Source organism: Limanda limanda, chromosome 8 (genome assembly GCF_963576545.1).
Source record: "Limanda limanda chromosome 8, fLimLim1.1, whole genome shotgun sequence".
Taxonomy (NCBI): domain Eukaryota; kingdom Metazoa; phylum Chordata; class Actinopteri; order Pleuronectiformes; family Pleuronectidae; genus Limanda; species Limanda limanda.
Genome location: NC_083643.1, coordinates 10,711,181 through 10,729,331, shown reverse-complemented (window position 1 = coordinate 10,729,331; position 18,151 = coordinate 10,711,181). Strand labels below are relative to the sequence as shown.

Genomic DNA, 18,151 nt, shown 5'->3' with positions numbered 1-18,151 from the left:
AGGAGTTTAACCTCAGGCTTATCAGCTGATCATTTTTATGTACTGAATCATCATGGTCACCACCTGACCACCATCAAAATGAAACCAAAAGTGAAACCAGTCTATCAACATAAATGACCGGTCCAAAATGATCACTCGGAAATCTAACATAAGTACTAATATAGAATCTGACGATGTAAAATTACTTTCCTTCACTCATTCAAATTAGTTAATTGTATTTGTGGTCTACTTACGTTTGGGAAGCCACATCATATGCTGTCTGCCTCGATTTTATCCTGCTCCCTCCGATGCTCCGACTACTGCTGAATACACACACACACACACACACTCTCTCTCTCTCTCTCTCTCTGGAAGAGCAGTGGAACAATCTGTCACAACAAACTCCATATAACATCTCCCCTCCTGTAAAAAGATTCTAATCATTATTATACATTATTTAAACATGACAACATTTACCTTAGCAGTCATATAAAGATGTCTTGTCTATTGCTTAAGTGTTATTCATCAGACGCACAAGTACGGTTGCAAATTCCATTTCTGACATGAGTTATCAGAATTCAAATCTGTTCAGCCCCCTCTAAAGGTTTAGTCTGTCCAGAGGCTTACTCTGTGTGTAGGTGCAGCCCTGCTGCACTTGTCATGGTGAATATTAGTTTGTGAGGAAGGGTATGGTGGGTGGGATCCCCCCTAGGACTGGTGTCTGTCACCTCAGTGCTATCCTCACTTGCAGAGCTCCTCCTCTGCTGCATGTGCACCCTCGGGCTGCTCCGGGGGCCTGACGGCTCAGAAGGGCCCGTCTCCACTGCTCTGAGATCAACCATATTGCGTCGGTGGGGATGAAAACTCAGTCGGTCGACGTGAAAACTTGACTTAACAAACACATTCAGCGCTTTGTTTTTGTTTTCAATTCAGTAAAATATGTTTATTAACCACAGACTGTGATATTAACGCAGCATCCCTGAGTATTCAGTGTCACTTGAACTTCTTCTTATTTACATTCTAATTCAGCATTTCTTCTTTGATGTAACATGAATTAATAAAGCTGTTTTTAAACTTTTTTTCCATCCGTGTTAATGTTACAATACATCACTGCGGATGTTAAGTTGAGAAATCAAAACTGAAACCTTCTGAGGTTTCCATAAACAAAGCACTAAACACTGTGAAAAGGAAATATACTGACCACAATACTGCACAGCCATTGTATGAGGGAAATCAAAAACACAGATTTAACAAAAAGGAAGATCAACAATTCACAATTAATAATGTAACGTAAATACAAATATTGAATCTATATTCATCTGTATCTGTCATAACAGCTTTGGTTTTCATTGGCTTCAAGGTTCAGTGTGTTGGATTTAGTGACATCTAGTGGTGAAGTTGCATGTTGCAACTAAGGTCGAAACAATAATGTTATGATAATAGTTCAACTCAAATTTGTTTGTCGGTTGGTGGTTTGATTATTCAGTTTTTCCTTCTTTTTCAAAGATGAAAATCTCTTCCTTTTTTTGAATCTCCATGCACACTTAGGTAAAGCTGAAGCGGGGACAGTTTGGACGCGACTACTTCCAGTCAGACCAGTCACACTATAGCCTCCTCCTCAACACATGGGTCAGCACAGTGGTGATCACCAGCACGACCTGCACGGCTACAAAGTTGTAAAACCAGAGGGTCAGGTTTTCCCAGGCCAGAAACGGCAGATTGAGGAACAAAAACAAGATGATGCCGGTCAGCATGAGGAGGCTTGATGCCACCTGTAGGAGCACGCTACACCCCAGCAGAGATCCGTCCTTGGTGTAGGCCGCGAACAGCACGGCCATCAGGGAAAAGAGCAGCAGCACCACAGGAATGTACAAACCCAGGACAACCATTGTTCTGAGGCGGTTAATGATTTTCTCAGTGACAGTCACAGGGATCGAAAAAGGAAAGCAGAGCACTTCACCGTCTTCGTGTGTTAGACACATTTGAAGGGGGCTGATGATGAAGTCGTCGGAGCGGATGAACACAGCAGCATACACAAACAAGGAGGCAAACACCTGAGTCAAGATGACCAGGTGACATATTGAAATCCATAGGAAGTGTCTGGTGGGATTGATCACAGAGAAGACGGAGCCGGCTTCGGCCAGGTGAGGCCCCATGACCTCTGACCTGTGGATTTAATATTTATATTAACAGAAATCAATGCATGACAAGTTGATTACAAGGATGGTTCTTCACACAGAGAAAAGCTAGTTGACAAATGACCTGTAAATTCAGTATAAGTGAGTTCACTTACTCTTTCATAGTCAGGAATGAACTCAGACTTCTCAACTTCACAGCACTAACTTCACCTGTGTCGCAGCAGCAACTGTGTCGAGGGTTTTAAACTCAACCTCCAGCAGATCAGCAGATCCCTCTGTTTATGCTGCTGAAGTGACGCATCAAGACATTGCAATAATAATGAAACTAAAAGTAACCGATTGTATTTAAACAAATGACCAGTTCAGCGTTGTGTAATGTTGATCACTCAGGAAATAACAAATAACATAAATTCTGAGTGTTAAAGTCGGACTGAGTGCAGCAGCTGTGCACTTTGATTTGTTTTTAGTTGACTTACTTTTAAAGATTCGACGTCAGTGTCGCTCTGGGTCGCGCAGGCGCTGTCTTGTCTGTGGTATCTGCCCGGGGGCGAGCATCGTGAACGCGCACGGCTCTTAAACAGACAGTTTGACGTGCCTTCTTCTCAGAGTCGAGTGCGAGCCCATCTGCAGCGTTTCCTCATTTCACTGCAACGGGAAAAAAGGATTGAAAAGGTTGGTGACACACATGTTACACTTATTTCTTTTCCACTTTGAGTCTCTGCGCGTGTTGTTCTGTGCACTTTGGAGGGTTTAGACTTTTTGTTCAGCACGGGGAGGGAGGCGGGGTCGTCTGCTGCAGCTCCTTTGTTCCTTTTGCTCTGAGCATTAATTATTAGACGTGTTTAAATCGATAATTAGTCGTATGCGGGTTTATGCGGGTCATCATGTTGTTGAAGTGCATGTGAGCATGTGGATCCAAGGTTGTGACGAACGGTACATTGGAACAAGGTGTGGTTGTTTCACACAAACACACAGGGAGACCAAAACCTCATTTCTCTTTTTAATAGGAGCTCTGCTCGTCTAAATGTCTCTGTTTCATGCCTAATTGAGGTGAGGTGCAAATTTAAATAAGGAATCAAACGCACACATTCACCCTATGGACCACGCTGTACAGAGCACAGTGTGCGTACCACATGCTGCAGCCCCTGGGCTCAAGAAAACATTATGTCCCAAAACGCACAGACTGGAATATCCGTTGCATAACTTATGAAATCAATCCTGACAGCTTTTGTTAGGTTTATTTCTTTGATTTTGTTGTTTTGTAACCTCGAATAATGTTGCATTTCTGGAAATAAAGTGTCAACTTAATAGGCAATCAGCAATCACAGGAATTAGACATGAAATATTAGACTTTATACTTCTTTATAATATACTTCACCGCTGCCACTCTTGAACAGGACTCTTAAAGAAGATATATTTTATCTCAATGGGAAGTTCTTGGTTAAATAAAGGACAATACACAAACCTCAGTGGAGCTCACACCTCCACCAAGGCCCAGCAGTCCCCTGCAATCTAACCAAGCTGCACCAAATTGCACAGAAGTCAGTTGCCTAAATAAGCATGTTTTTCAAAGCTATCATGAATTCTTCCCTGGCCAATCGGTGATCATGCAATGTTTTTTTTTTAAGAAATATTTATTGGGTTTTGCAGATTTAACAAAACAAATAAACATTCACTAAAAAAAACACACACACACACACACAGAAATAAAGCTCCAATACTCTATTCTCATGGGACTTTTATGCTGGGTAACACAACATCCTGTATTTTGAGGCATCACAACAGTGTTCAGCAAAATAAAGTTTGGTTTTCCGTGGCTTAGAGAGACTTTTAAACCAAATACAATTTAAACATTTCCTGGATCTGCCCCCCTGATCCCAATCATCAAAAGTAATGGGTTCTTCCTGGACCCATACGGCATCTGTCCACCAGGTGTCATGGCAATCTGTCCAGTCGTTTTTTTTTGTGTAATCTTGTTTACAACCAAACAGAATTAACCTCCTCGGCAAAGGTTCTAAATTGCTTTTTGCAACCGATTGAAGAATACAATTGGACATCTAATCCTTGAAAATAATGTGATTGTCATTTCTTTTCGCTCTGCACAGGTTCACCATGGGAAACCAATTTAGCAGAAAACGAGAGGAGCCTGTCCCCAAGCAGAAGACTGCTGCAGAGGAGGCTGCAGCAGGGGAGCCGGCCGCTGCTCAGGCAGCAGAAGAGGCTGCGATACCGTGCACCCAGGAGAGCGTGGAGCCGAAGAACCTAGAGGCGGTGGTGGGTGAGTGTGTGACACAGTTGGCGTGTCAAGGGGTAGAGGCCATTGCTGTCTACGCTGGGCTTAAAGATGCTGAACCAGAGCCTGTTAAAGAGGAAACCCCAGCTCCAGCCCAACCCAAACTTCTGGACTCAATCAGCGAACCATCTCCTCCAGAACCCGAGCCTGTGGCAGCACCCGAGCCTGTGGCAGCACCCGAGCCTGTGGCAGCACCCGAGCCTGTGGCAGCACCCGAGCCTGTGGCAGCACCCGAGCCTGTGGCAGCACCAGAACCTGTGGCAGCACCAGAACCTGTTGCAGAAGCTCTGATTTCCCTAACTCCAGAACCTACGCCTCCCGAGGCGGAAGTTGAAGCCGAGTTATTACCAGTCCCGGCTGAGGCTCTGGAGAAGGCCACAGACCTGCTTACTGAGTCCTTCCCTGAGCCAGAGCTTTCCTCGCCCTCTTTGATTGACCTGGGTGTCCCTGATGTCACTCTCCAACCTGTTGATGCTCCTCCTTCCCCAGCTCCCACCCCTGAGCCAGTCGAAGAAGACAAACCCTCAGACATCCCAGAGAGCGGGGAGTGCCTAGACACTGCTGAGATCTGCACGTTTGAGCTGGAAAAGTCTGAGTCTCTGGAAGAGCCTGCGGAGGTGGAGGCCGCAGAGAATTTGGAGCAGCTCGTGAGTCATGTCGAAGAGGAAAACATTAGTGGACTCCTGCAGCAGTTGGATCTGAAAGGAAATGACCTCATCCCCATCGATGTCCAGATCCCCGATGACGCTCCCATCACAGACATCAACCTGTCTACCGATCTGATTTGAATCCCATAAGTGAAAGAAGTGAATAGATATGTTTTTCTGTGAAACACTTTTTAACCTTTTTCTTGACTTCTGACTTCACAAATACAAAGTTTGAATCCTCATGTGTGCAGCCTAATAAAGGGAAACGGTTAATTTTCTCTTTCAAAATGAACCAAATGTGCCAAGTGAACATAATGATGTCTAAATACTGATACATTGATGTTTTTGGATACATGTATACTGCCATATATTATCTGTGGGTGATGAGTACAGGAGCTCAAGCAGGATAGGGGATATGCGTTCAATTACGTTTCTTGATGGACAACAGAGATCTTCCTCTATGCAAAATTCCCAGGGCAAGAATTTAAATGTATTTCTCATAGGGACTAGAAGAAAGAGGTGCTGTTGCTTTATGAAAACCTTAAAATTATATAATAGTGTAGTAAATAATCATGTTTATTGAGTGCAAAGGGAAAAGTATGAGTTTTTTGAAGTGGTTTATCCATTTATTCAAAACGACAGGTAAAAGGGACAAAAGCAATGCAACCAAAGATGGACACCATTTATGTATCTGATTATATACAAGTTTTCAATAAACATTTTTGCTTAACACTTTTGTTTGGATTTTGCAATATTCCTCCTACAGGGATGAAAGTTGTATTTTCAGGTGTTTTTTTTAGAATAAAATTCGTGCCTTGGTTGTGGAAATAAAAATATCTCAAGTGCGTTGTGGTCATGCATTCTGTTTTTTAATGTAGAGGAATTAATCTTACTCCATGTTTAACAGTAGTGAAATAAAAGCAATGCCAGTGTGATGCATCACATTCATTAGCTCCAGATGTACAGTAGCTGTATTCTGGTCCCATCACACTGAACCTGGAATGTGACCCAGCTCCCCTCCAACCCGAGTGACGAGTGCCAAGCAGGGATCTGTTAAACGAACATGCTCGAGCAACAGGGAGATTTCTCCATGACACAGCACCCTGAACAACAGGCTCGTACACGTATGGGACTCATAAGTGCACATGGAAATTAAATTACAGTCAACACGGCTCAGATCGTGTAATAGAGACAGCGGCTTCTCGCAGTCTCGTGGGAAAGAGGACAAGAAGAGGAGGGAGGGGGAGAGACGAGGCCACATTCTTTCCAGAGGAAGGAGCTTTTTTCGGGGGGCCTGGGTCAAAAGTCCTCAGTGTGACTGCGTGTCAGACCATGAGAAATCTGCTCCACATATGCCTCCCCCCCCCCCCCCCCCACACGGCCCTCACTGAACTACTATCCCTTGTCTTGACTGGAATAGTGAGCTGGTTGCCTACAAATTAAAAACCTAAAATAATAACCCGACTTTGCCAATTTGCCGGAAAGGCCAAGAATTCCACAACGTCGGCAAGATATACAACATTCAGCTCAGAGTGGAGACAACATTTATTCTGCATGAGGAGATCACCCTGTCTTCTCCAGTTCCATAATCCATAAGAAGTCGCACTTTCGATAAACATTTATGCCTTGTCTGGTCACACCTAAATTTAACAGCTTACGCCACAGGGCACGGCTGACGGGTAAGTCCCATGGCTTTGGCAACACACCGGCGATGAGTCTCCGTGGAGAGGGAGAGGCGCTCTGCAGTCAGTGATCTCAGTCAAGTCGTCCTTTAGTAAATGCGTTCATGTCATACCAGAGGGTTTCAGTTCAATAAACAAATGTGCTGCAGTCGAGTCAACCCCCCCGTCCTTATTGATTTCCTGTCTCTTAATGCACTATGACGGCCAAAGGACAAAAACAAAGACAACACAACTTCATTGTGACTGTCATCAAGGAAGTAAAAGAAATTTGTTTTTTTATGTAAAGTTGTTTTAGTGCAGGGCTGCTTTGTTAACTATTTCTGACGAGGATGTTGTCTTTTCAATATATTTGTTTGTTGGCAGGATTATGCAAAAAACGGCTGAACAACTTCCTTGAAATTTGGGGAATGGGTGGGGTATAGTTTGATTAAGGGTCAGATCCAGGAATTTTCTTTCACGATTGGGTGTTAGCTTTGGCGGAGGGATGCGATGTAGTTATCCTCGTGTTTTCCTCCTGAAACTATCTTCTTTTTAAAAAATGAAAAGCAGAAGTTGTCAAACTCAAATGCAAACACAACTCAAGTTTAAGTAAAACTGCTGAAATGGACAATGTTTTTCAAACATTCCTTATCAGTTGCTCATAATGTAAACATTTCTGCTGATATGTTAACTATACTGAGAAAAGAAAATTGCCAACAAACCACTTTTAACTTTTAAAATGTTCAGTAGGTTAAATTAATTAATGACCTCAAACAGGTGGATAACTATGACGAGGCCTACAGACCGTAGTGAAACAGCTTTGATGTTGATCATTTCCAGAGCTTTAGACGCTCTCTTTTTCTGCCTCAACATGAAAACATTGTGCAATCAAATCTGGCAGTTGCACATGTGACAACACAGTGGTCCTGCACAACGTGATGGTGATTCATCAAACAATGGTGCAACAGCAAAAAGACTTAACTCAAATGGTGAATGCTTAAAATGTCGTAAATCTAATCCACTCGGAGTCTGGAGCAATTCACTCTTACAAAACATCCCAGTGGTTTCTGAGTCTCAAGTGGGTATACTATAAACATGCAGTGTAGTGTCTGCAGCAACATTTTCCATTTGAAATAAAGTATGTTTGCATGAATTCAGTACAAGGAGCTATTGACAGTGAAGATATTGAAAGAAACATTAAGTAACACAATCACCATTTTAATGTAATGTAAACAAACAGTTAACAGTATCTGTCAAAACACAAACTACAGCAGAAACAATTTTAAAGACAGAGAAAACTTAACACAAAGTAGTAAATATCAGGCTCAATAAATTAGAGTAGATGGAGTGTGTACAGCTTTGATAACTGTACAACCAAACAGTGTATTGAACTTGAAGTAAGTATTTTAGATGACTCAAAGCTGTCGACTTCCAGAGGACCATTATTAATGGCCTGCACCATCATCCATGGTTTTATGTTTCTGAAGGCAAAGACAAGAGCAGAAGGTTAGGCAGTTCATTTGAATGCATTTGACATTTATCTTGAAAGACCAGCACTTTATTTCCAGAGTTTCTCTTGTTACCATTAGCTGCTTGAATTTCTGGGCTAGGTCAACATTCGTGCGTAAAGGTTGGAAGGGATACGACCACAAGATGGAATTCCAAGAGAAGCCAAATCTCTTAACTCCGTTCAGAAGGTAATGCACCTCCTCACGGCTGAAGTTCTTCCTCTTCCTTCGCTGAGAATAATATTGAAAATGAGAGAAAAAGTCAAAACTTCTGAGAAAGGATTCAACAGACAGGAGAGTTCAGATTTTTTGACACATGCTGTGTGCAGAGATGCACTCTTGTACTTTGCACTTGTACTAGGGATGGGGGGGGGGAAATCGATTCAGGGCAGTCATTAAGTTAATGTTAATATTTGAAATAAAACTTGTAAAGCGCTAAGTGAATTCGACTGTGTTGTATTTGAAGGTATCATTACACTTTTTTCCATGGTCTAGTATTTTTTTTTTTAAATAACCAAAAGAAATCGCAGGAAATCGTAATATCGAATCGCATTACTTACAGAATCGCAATACCCACAGAATCGCAATACATATCGTATCGGGAGGTCCCTGCCGATTCCCGTCCCTAACTTGTACGTGCCTTGTGTGTGTAGTCCTATCTATATGAACCAAACTGCGTGTGCAGAGTTAAACTGTAACTGAAAGTTTTTGCATATTTTCATAGCGTAGAAGAAACACACTGGCCAGGCCTGTAGGTAGAGGTACTTAGTTTTGACTAAACTTACTTTATTATTACTACTTGGCAGTAAACTTAATGCGCTGCAGCCAAAAGTCATGGTGATAAAAAGCTGCTGGAAAAACTAACAAGCTATAAAACATATACATTTTTGACAGATAATATTCGTTCACACTCTTACAGTGGAGCAGGGATCTGTGGTAGTCTTCGGCTCGTTATCAGGGACACAGTGTCCAAGATTATTCCTCCCTCTTCTCTCTGTGTTTGAAAGAAAACAGTTTGCATTTGTGTCTTTGTGTGTGTGTGTGTGTGTGTGTGTGAAAGACTGAGAGGAGGCCAATTATTTAAAACTCTTGATCTTTCTAAAGAGAACTGCCTTTACATAAAAAGAGAAACATGTATCTTTTCACTCTTTCCATCCTCCTCATTACAGCGATATTGCATCGCCCATTCTGGCTAATACAGCTGTTGTACTAACAACACAGCAAGAGACGTATGGCGGATGAGAAAGAGGAGGCAGGAAAACACGAGGGAGGTGGGGGCAGAATAAAGACAGGGAAAAAAAACGAATACATTATGGGAGGCGGAGAAAGATGGAAAAAACAGATGAGCTGTACAGAGCAAGAATGAAAATGTGGGTTTTGCTGTGGAAGAAAAAACTATTTTAAGTGTAGACTCGCACAAAGTGAGCATTGGAAAATAAATTTGCCTGAGAGGTCTGAAGATACACTTTAGCTCAGCCTGACTGTCTGTGGAAGCTTTTAGGTCACAGAAAGTCTGACAGAGACCTTGCAATGTCAGTCCTTTCACTGCTATGGGACTGAAACAACTCAAAAACAACAGAACACATCCTCTCAATCTCTGTCACACGCACACGTACACACACACACACACACACACACATACACAGACACAAACATAGAGTGTGACACAGCTTAATACAGCTGTACTGCTCTCTACCAGCTCTGGCCTGCACTGTGAGAACACTGGCCACATTTCAACATTCCTTCTGCCTTTGTCTGCTGCCAAGAACACACAGCAGAAGACAGCTCCCACCACAGGCGCTCAATCTCAACATTCTGACACACACACACTTAATTGGATGTGCTGTAAACATATTTACCTGCAGGTAGAAGCTGCCTTTTCAGACATTACAATTATAGAAGAACACAACACCACATGCATACCAGACTTGTATTGAGAAGTATCCGTCCTCTTTTTAGCTCCTCTGTGCAGTGGAGTCAGAGCGATGCCTATGAAATGTGGAGGAAGATGACACCCAAAATAACCGACTTGAAGAATGTTGTACAAGTGTGTTACAGCTATAGCGTATATCTAATAATATCAGGCAACTGTTTGCCAGAGTTCAAATAGTTGGTTTAGCTTTCAGGAGCAAGTATTTGCAAATGTCGAACTGCTGTTCACCACTGTTTTTTTGTTTGTAAGCAGGATTATGCAAAAACTTCTGAATGGATTTCCACAAAACTTGGAAATATGAGTCATGGACCAAGGAAGAAAACATTGACTATTAGCACTGAACTGTTTAAATTGGCAGATCCAGGAAGTGTTTTGTTTTTTGACATTTCAGCAATTTTCCTATTTTTGGATCTCAAATACGGGAAGTTAAGGGGTGTGATATCTACGTGTGAGCAATATGGTGCGGATCCAAATAAAAATGCAAATCTAGAATATTTAAATGTGATTTCATAGTGGGATTGATTTTTTTCCACTGCCGGACTCTAACACATAGGGCTAAAAACTCTAAACTAACTCCAATGTGTAGAAGGGATGTGGCCTTTGCTATAATTCTTGTTTGAATACAAGGAGCTTGTTGGCCCTTGGCGCTGGAATGCACTTTACTCAGTGTAATTCTAGTTTTCATATTACAAAAGAGACAGCCTTGTGATAGAGAGGCATGTCAAATTGACTTGCTTCTTACCATGATGCTTCTTCCTTTGGGCCTCTGGAAAGCACCGCTTGAGTTTCCCTGCTTCTTTACATATGGGAGTCAGGGAGACCTTGTACACTGCAGATCAGACACCAGTAGTTAGGGATGACAATACGTATTTCTCTATGAGCTAATCAGAATGAAACTGATTGTTCCATAAAACAGTTTTAAACAACACCTACAATCATGACTCATATTCACTGAGATTATATCAGTATATTATATTTTCTAGCCGAATGCAGTACTATTCAGCCCATGTTGCAGTAACAGGTCAGCTAATGCAAGCCTTAAAAGGTTATAGTGAGTGGCGAAAAACAATATTTAAACCTTGAAGAGCCAAAAGAGAACTGGACAGTACACACAAAACACAAATACAGGTACCTCGTACCACAAGGAAACACTGTGGCGTGACCATATTTGGAAGAATCCATTGATTTTTGACCAAGAGTGAAACCTATCCATTCCCATTTAGAACCACCTTGTGATCCAGTTGTCAGGCAAACAACAACCTTCAAACCATGGCTGATGCAAAGTGAGCAAGACTCTGTGTCCATGAGTAACCAGAGTTAAAATAACTGATATGTGAGAAACAAAAATATTACACAGCTGTTGATATTAATAACATCTTTTTTACTTCCTTGTTTTATGATAAAGCGGTTGTTCTAAATGCTAAATTGAATGAATAAGGATTGAAATGTAAGAAAAAGGGAACTGTCACCGTACAATTCTAAAATGGTAAATTGACTTTACTAGTAGCAGGGTGCCCAATGCGTCGATCGCAAAGATAGTGTGAGTAGATCGCATCACGCATTCACGATTGGACAAGAGGCAGTCACGTGGACGCTCCGCCGCTCTCGAGCAATTTACGAACGTGCCTATTGACGTACCCTCCCTTAAAACCACACTTAAGTTACAAGTGCCCTCACATTCCATCTCCAGCTACGTACCCCCTCGTTGTTTTTTTCGCCGCCGCCACGCTCCCCTGCCCTGAGCGACGCAACGCTGTCAGAGCGCCTCAACATGATACCAACATGAAAAAAAAACGGGGGTGGGGGGGCCGACCCGTCTTAGACACAGTACATTTTTGTGTTGGCAGCAATGCCAATGTGTTTTATTTGGTTGGTCATGTTGAGCTGGTCATTTCAAAAGTAGCTCACATGCCTATAAAGTGTGGGCACCCCTGACTTTCCAGTACAAGCAATAATCACCCAGTCACACAGCTTGAGGTTAGTGGGCAACCACTCTACCTCCTGAGTCACGGCTTTAAATACAAGGCTAAACTGCTCTACTGCTCAACTATCCATTCCATAATCCTGTCGTGCTTTATGTGAAGATGTTATCAGACTGTGAGACTGACACTACTGGTGAAGCCTCTTACCACTCCGGTGTTCTTGTCTTCTGTGTGGCCCTGCTCTTGACACTCTCTCAGGGCTTTGGTGCGTCAGCTCCACAGTGTGGTCCTGGTTCTCTCCCCTGAACAGAAGGCTGCAGTGATGAGCCCTGAATTCATTTGTGGCTGCTTGGAGAGCCCTGTGAATATCACAGCTGTGATGGCGGGAGCTCTGAAGAGATGCAAAGGTGCGACTGGTCACTTTGTCAAAAGGCAACACACAGCCTGAAGGAGAGAGGGAAAAGATGTGGGTAACTGACGCAATCGTGATAGCTGAATTAACATCAATAAGGTGAATATTCCCTTAAAGCTAAGATGCATATTTATATCAGTGATTGTTTGTTTGGCCTAAGCTTGGCCAGTCCCAAGCCTCTATATACAAGATAATAATAAACACAAAATGCACATAAAATGCCTTGACTTTGATTAAACTCTGAAAGTGGGTGTTGTGGTGTTCAGATTTAGGCATGGGGGGGGGGGGGGGGACCTAGGAATATATGACCAGTAGGCCTTGGATTCCAAGACCTACCTCATATTAAGGTAATTTCAAATAGGATTGAGAAAAGTTGTTTAAATGACTGTGAAGTAAAGACAGACCAAGCTTCATGTTCTCCTACCTGCACATCGGGACAGAGAGACTGAGTGTTCCTCTGCTTTGATTTCCCCCTCATCACAGTCATGTAGCTCTTAACATTAAAACATACAAACATTGTATAAACCACACATTGACAGAACAGCAGAATTAAGTAAAGAAATAGGTTACTCTAACCGGATGTTAAAGACATGAAGCTGTGACTCTTACCTTCATTGGCACAGTTCATTTCTATCAATGTACTGTGCCTCACAGGTGCTGGGGGCTGAAACAACTGACTAAACAAACAAAGAAAAAACAAAACAAGAGAAAAATCTGTTGAACTGAGAGCCAACCTTTTACATTTGTCTGAAAAATAACTAACTCAACTGACCTGTCTGCAGTATGTGGCTCTCTGGCTCCCTCTCTTGACCATGCATGAGGCGACAGCTTGGCTCTGGGACCCTTGCACTCAGAATACCACTCATCTCCTCTACTGGTTTCAACTTTCTCCTCCTTACAACTTAAGTTGGAACTCCTTTTCCTCAGTTTTCTGGCAAACTCCTTCAAAACCACATTTTTCCCAGTTTGAAGTTTAACTCTGTTGTCACTGTCTGTTTCCATGTGCGTTCGGGTGCTGCTCTGTCTATATGCTGTGGGGATGGTACTAATGCTCTCTCCACGCTGTAGAGGTAAGGCTGGAGACGGAGATTGTGCAGATGGCCCTTCAGTTGAAGTTGGTGGGTCTCTCTCTTCCTGCTCTTCCTCAGCACCCTTCAGTTGAACAATAACACGTCATGAGCCACCAAGTTATATAATGACTGAAATGCAATAATGTGTGTGAAGGCATGTTTAACCTTCGCCTGTTTCTCCTCGAGCTGGTTAATCCTGCTGAGTAACTCCTGCGCTGTGCTCCTGAAGCTTTCCATGTGTGCAAGGGTCTCCAAGTCTTTGTCCTCGCCATGTCCTGCCGTCACACCAGGCACTAAGGACACAGCTTCACAGGCAGACAAACACACCATTTTGAGAGCTATCTATTCTATATTTAATGCACAAATTATTAAAGTCATAAAAATGTTTTTACCCTCTGTTCAGTGCATGGCTATGGTAAATTAAAAGGTCTACATTCATTAATTTAGAGTCCTGTCTTGTATGAGGAAGCTACAATGATTTTTAAGTAGCTGTATTATTATGACATAAACTTACTGGCCGGTTTGCAGGTCTGCAATATGAACGTAGCAGCCTTTCTGACCTCCTCACATGTGTCCTCTGTGAGTAAAGTTATAATAAGGGGCAGGCCTCCACACTGCACCAACTGGGACTGGTGGTCCTCTAGAGATAGGACATTTTTTGGGGATAGCATAAATAATCAACAATTTTTGTTGTTGTTTAAAATATGAAGATGCCGTCTCACCAGAAGCCTCGGTGCAGTGACCCAAGGTTAGTAAAACTGAAAGCCTGTCCTCAAGCTCCAGATTTGGGCTGCCCAGCAGAGAGAGGAGATGGGACACGATGCCATACTGAGCCAGACCTGAAGCCAGAGCAGCTGAAAAGAGCAGATTGTCAATGGAGAAGGAACCAATTTGGGTTGTGTCCTTTGAAATGTTACTGTGTGAGTGAGCGATACACACAGTTATCACTAACGCAGGCTGACAGGGTCTTGGAAATAATGACTGACAGTTGGCACGACAACGTGCTTGTATCTGCCACAGAGGCGAGACAAAGGAGTGAACGAGTGAGAGTCTCCAAACCCCCCGAGGCAGAAAAACTCTCCTGAACATAGCCTGCAGGAACAAACAAGAGATTTGTTTTAAGTAATTTTATCGTTGGACATTGTTTTCAGTTTACAAGTTTGGCCCAAATGTTTACTTACAGTTGTTGGCAACAGTCATTGCTATGAAGGAACAAATTGATTGAATAACCTCTGTGCGTGCCAGAGCAATCTGCTGAAGCCAGACGTTTATCATAGGAAAGGCTGCAACACAAATACGCTGAGCTTCCTCTGGAAAACAAAAAAAAATCAATGGATTTATCACCGTTTTTGTTCTTACTCCAGATGAAATGCACTGTCCCATGGTTTGAGTCCAAGATGAAAAGGGCAATAATGTTATACATATTAACTCATCTGTAAAGGGCAACAATACAAAGATGACATTACCATTCTGAGGATTGTTGACACATCCACAGAGAGCACTAGACACAGATGTCCAGAGTTGGTAAGTGTGAGGAGCGTTGGCTATAACTGCAGTGGCCTCCTTGGAAAGGGGAAAAGTTGTCCTGCAAAAAAACATATACACTGAAAAAATGGATTCAGACCCCTTGTAAATGTTACATTTTTAACCTGGCTAATTAAGACTATTTCAATGTGTTACTTAACCCTGCATATATTCTAAATTAATGAAAAACTTGAAATATATATCTTGATCTACAAAAAACAACTTATTAGCTTGAGTAAAGTAAACATAAACATTTTTAAGTATACTATCAAACCTGTATGTATGGGCTTATATGAGTGGATTTGGCATACCTGTGTGAACTACATAGCTACATCACTGATAAGTACCTGAATAGGTCCAGTAGAATGTCCACGCAGCCAGTGGTTAGGGCTAAAGACTGTCCTAATTCTGCAAGAGCACACAGACACACAGGTTACAGAGGTCTACATTAAAAAGTCAAATCATCATCACACTCTCAGGAATCCTATATGAAATGTACAATATTTCAGCAATACATTATGGTGTTCGTATAGGAAATTGCTCTCATAAGCTTACAAATAATTAAAAGAAATGATATATATCAGCATCTAATCCTGTAGCTTTATTCACTGAGTTAGCTGAGGTTGTCTTTATCTTACTGTTATTGGCGACCAACACAGACAGCAAATAGACGGACACTCTCTTCTGTGTCAGTGGGAGGTGTTCATTCATCAACCAACCAGCCAGGTCTGTAAATGTCTCCTTTCTGCACAGGGAATTCTTGCAAAACACTAGCAGAAGGAAAGATAAACATCAATATCAACAATATGTTAAAACTTTCATTCATTTGAAAATACCACATTGGATCAATTTAGTTCAGAAATAACACTTTACATGCTTGTGTACGCTTTCAAAATAAAATACACATCTTTCTTTCATTCATCTAATTTCAGGTCTGCAGCTTCTGACACCCGCATTTAAAATCTGGATACAGCGTAACAAAGCTGTCCTGTGCAGTTTTAGTATCTTATACTCTACAGAAAAGAAAACAATGGCAGGGTTTGCAAGTAGCCTATGATTTATTTCACTGTCCAAGCAATTTACCAAAGCTTTTAGAGGCCAATTCCAGCCTGTTCACCAGTAAAACACCTCCCAAATAAATATTTTCCATCTCCTCGAGGCTGGACTGTCTCAATTGGGGACGATGTGTACATTCATTCGAGGCTTCAAGGGCTGCAAAGGACAACATTTCCTGGACTGCATCGTTCACAAAGGGCATCCCTGAATTGATCATCTTGAATATCTCTCGCTCTCTCTCTCACATACACACACAGACACATACCATTGGCCCCTGCCAGAGTGCCGATGGTAAAAAGTGCAGTCTCCTTCACATCCGAATGAACAATAGTGGATTTGGAGAGGTTATACACAAATGCCACACCTCCCATTTCCCTCAGCAGGTCCACATTCTCATCTGAAATAAGGAAAAGTTGAAAGGAACAGTTGAAAGGTGTTGTGTCAATATGTTATGCATCATTTCCTTCAACGATTGCTCTCAGGATAACAAACAGGACTGACTGTTTGGGCTGTATAAGGGAGATAGTGAGTGTATGAAACATTAATGGAGCAGTGTTACCTCTGTTTTCACAGATTGAGTGAATGGTGAGAAGAGCTTGTTTCTGTAGCTCAGGAGATTTCATCTGAAACTTCAGACACTCAAGGAGCAGGCTGAGGTCTGTTCTAATGGCTGAAAGCAGAAAGACGTAATCAGCAAAGTCTTGTTGAACCGAACAGGAATGTTTAGTTACACGAGTTACCATCATGTACAAATACAAACTAAATGTGCACAGCTAGTTTCCAGCAAATGTCACTTACCAGTGCGGCTGTTGCTGTAAGCCCCTGTTGTATCCATCATATTCTTTGAAGGACTCTTAGATTAGGATAAAATATCATCCAACTAACAGTGTGGCTATTTTATCCATCCAATAATATCATCTCGAAAGCCTCACCTTTGGTAGATCTAGCATTATCTTGTGCTAACGAATTAGCTGCATAGCTAAATACCCTAATATTTGTCAAGCTAACATTGTCTCCGGTTAAACCTGCAGCTCTTTCAAAGTATAATTTTTCTCCAAGCTAATGTTAGAGTGTTCTTCGGGAGTAAGAAAAGCCCACACGCTCACTCTGTGGCTAATTTAGAGTAAGAGACAGAGATGTTAGCTTAGCTTTAGCCAAAGTTAGCTGTGGCGTTTGTCTCCCATGAATCACCTGCGATGGAGTCGGCACTTTGTGTTACCATAGCAACAGAAGCCGGGGGTGTGGCCCACCACTACTTCTTTTAGTTTGTGAAGTTTAATTCATTCAGGAGAACAGACACGTGTTGTTTCCTCCCAACAGACATCTGCTAGGAAACAAAGCTGAAGTTCAGATTCTTCATCTTTCCTGTCAAGTCATTTATATGAAGATTCACTGAGGATATTGATTGTGATCACACTCACATCCATTTAGTTTTGGTTTCTCTGTACTTTGCATTCTGTACTTTCTCATTTATACAGTGTTGTTTTTAATGGGCCAATATAAAGTCTCTTATTATTTACTGAACAATTGAAATCAAATTAGTTACAAACAATGTCAATATCTTACATACTCTTTATAAACAATGTGAATATAGGCTATAGGTAGATAATTAGATAGAGAATTAGATAGATAGATAGATAGATAGATAGATAGATAGATAGATAGATAGATAGATAGATAGATAGATAGATAGATAGATAGATAGATAGATAGATAGATAGATAGATAGATAGATAGATAGATAGATAGATAGATAGATAGATAGATAGATAGATAGATAGATAGATAGATAGATAGATAGATAGATATATATGATTTAAGACAAGTTTTGATCTGCAAGTCTCTATTATGTTTTGAAATGTGTAATAATAGTAAAGGTATTTATACATACACAAATGAAAGTGTGATAAGTAAAGACTGGAGACTTTCTTTCTTTGATATTTTTGTTTAAATATTTATTTTTATTCAGGCAAATGAATTGGCTTTTGCGCAGGATTTATTTAATTTA

The 18,151-nt window shown here is 41.6% G+C and overlaps 2 protein-coding genes across 2 annotated transcripts; one reads left to right on the top strand and one right to left on the bottom strand.

The window, feature by feature from the left end:
- The first annotated feature begins 2,695 nt into the window (after positions 1-2,695).
- On the top strand, positions 2,696-5,902 carry LOC133008799 (protein TsetseEP-like). Its single transcript, XM_061076118.1, has 2 exons — positions 2,696-2,789; positions 4,223-5,902. Exon 2 carries the CDS (start codon positions 4,230-4,232, stop codon positions 5,196-5,198), a length of 969 nt encoding a protein of 322 aa, XP_060932101.1. The 5' UTR covers positions 2,696-2,789; positions 4,223-4,229; the 3' UTR covers positions 5,199-5,902.
- Positions 5,903-7,920: 2,018 nt separating this feature from the next.
- terb1 (telomere repeat binding bouquet formation protein 1) lies at positions 7,921-16,978 on the bottom strand. Its single transcript, XM_061076778.1, has 20 exons — positions 16,942-16,978; positions 16,703-16,813; positions 16,409-16,540; positions 15,726-15,857; positions 15,435-15,495; positions 15,030-15,148; positions 14,745-14,873; positions 14,503-14,655; positions 14,286-14,417; positions 14,078-14,203; positions 13,729-13,868; positions 13,266-13,645; positions 13,103-13,170; positions 12,918-12,986; positions 12,289-12,525; positions 10,902-10,988; positions 10,150-10,215; positions 9,144-9,220; positions 8,302-8,457; positions 7,921-8,199 (listed from the first exon to the last, which is right to left on the bottom strand). The coding sequence occupies exons 1-20, from the start codon at positions 16,976-16,978 to the stop codon at positions 8,164-8,166; spliced, it is 2,448 nt and encodes an 815-aa protein (XP_060932761.1). The 3' UTR covers positions 7,921-8,163.
- Positions 16,979-18,151: the final 1,173 nt, after the last annotated feature.

What these genes read in the sequence shown, in the direction of transcription:
- LOC133008799 (XM_061076118.1), top strand. Translation starts at nt 4,230, where the DNA reads ATGGGAAACCAATTTAGCAGAAAACGAGAGGAGCCTGTCCCCAAGCAG.
- terb1 (XM_061076778.1), bottom strand. Translation starts at nt 16,978, where the DNA reads ATGGATACAACAGGGGCTTACAGCAACAGCCGCACTG. An exon ending in TCGAGGAGAAACAGGCGAAG is followed by an intron (nt 13,646 to 13,728) that starts GTTAAACATGCC and finishes GTTCAACTGAAG; the next exon opens with GGTGCTGAGGAAGAGCAGGA. An exon ending in CCAAAGGAAGAAGCATCATG is followed by an intron (nt 10,216 to 10,901) that starts GTAAGAAGCAAG and finishes CACATTTCATAG; the next exon opens with GCATCGCTCTGACTCCACTG.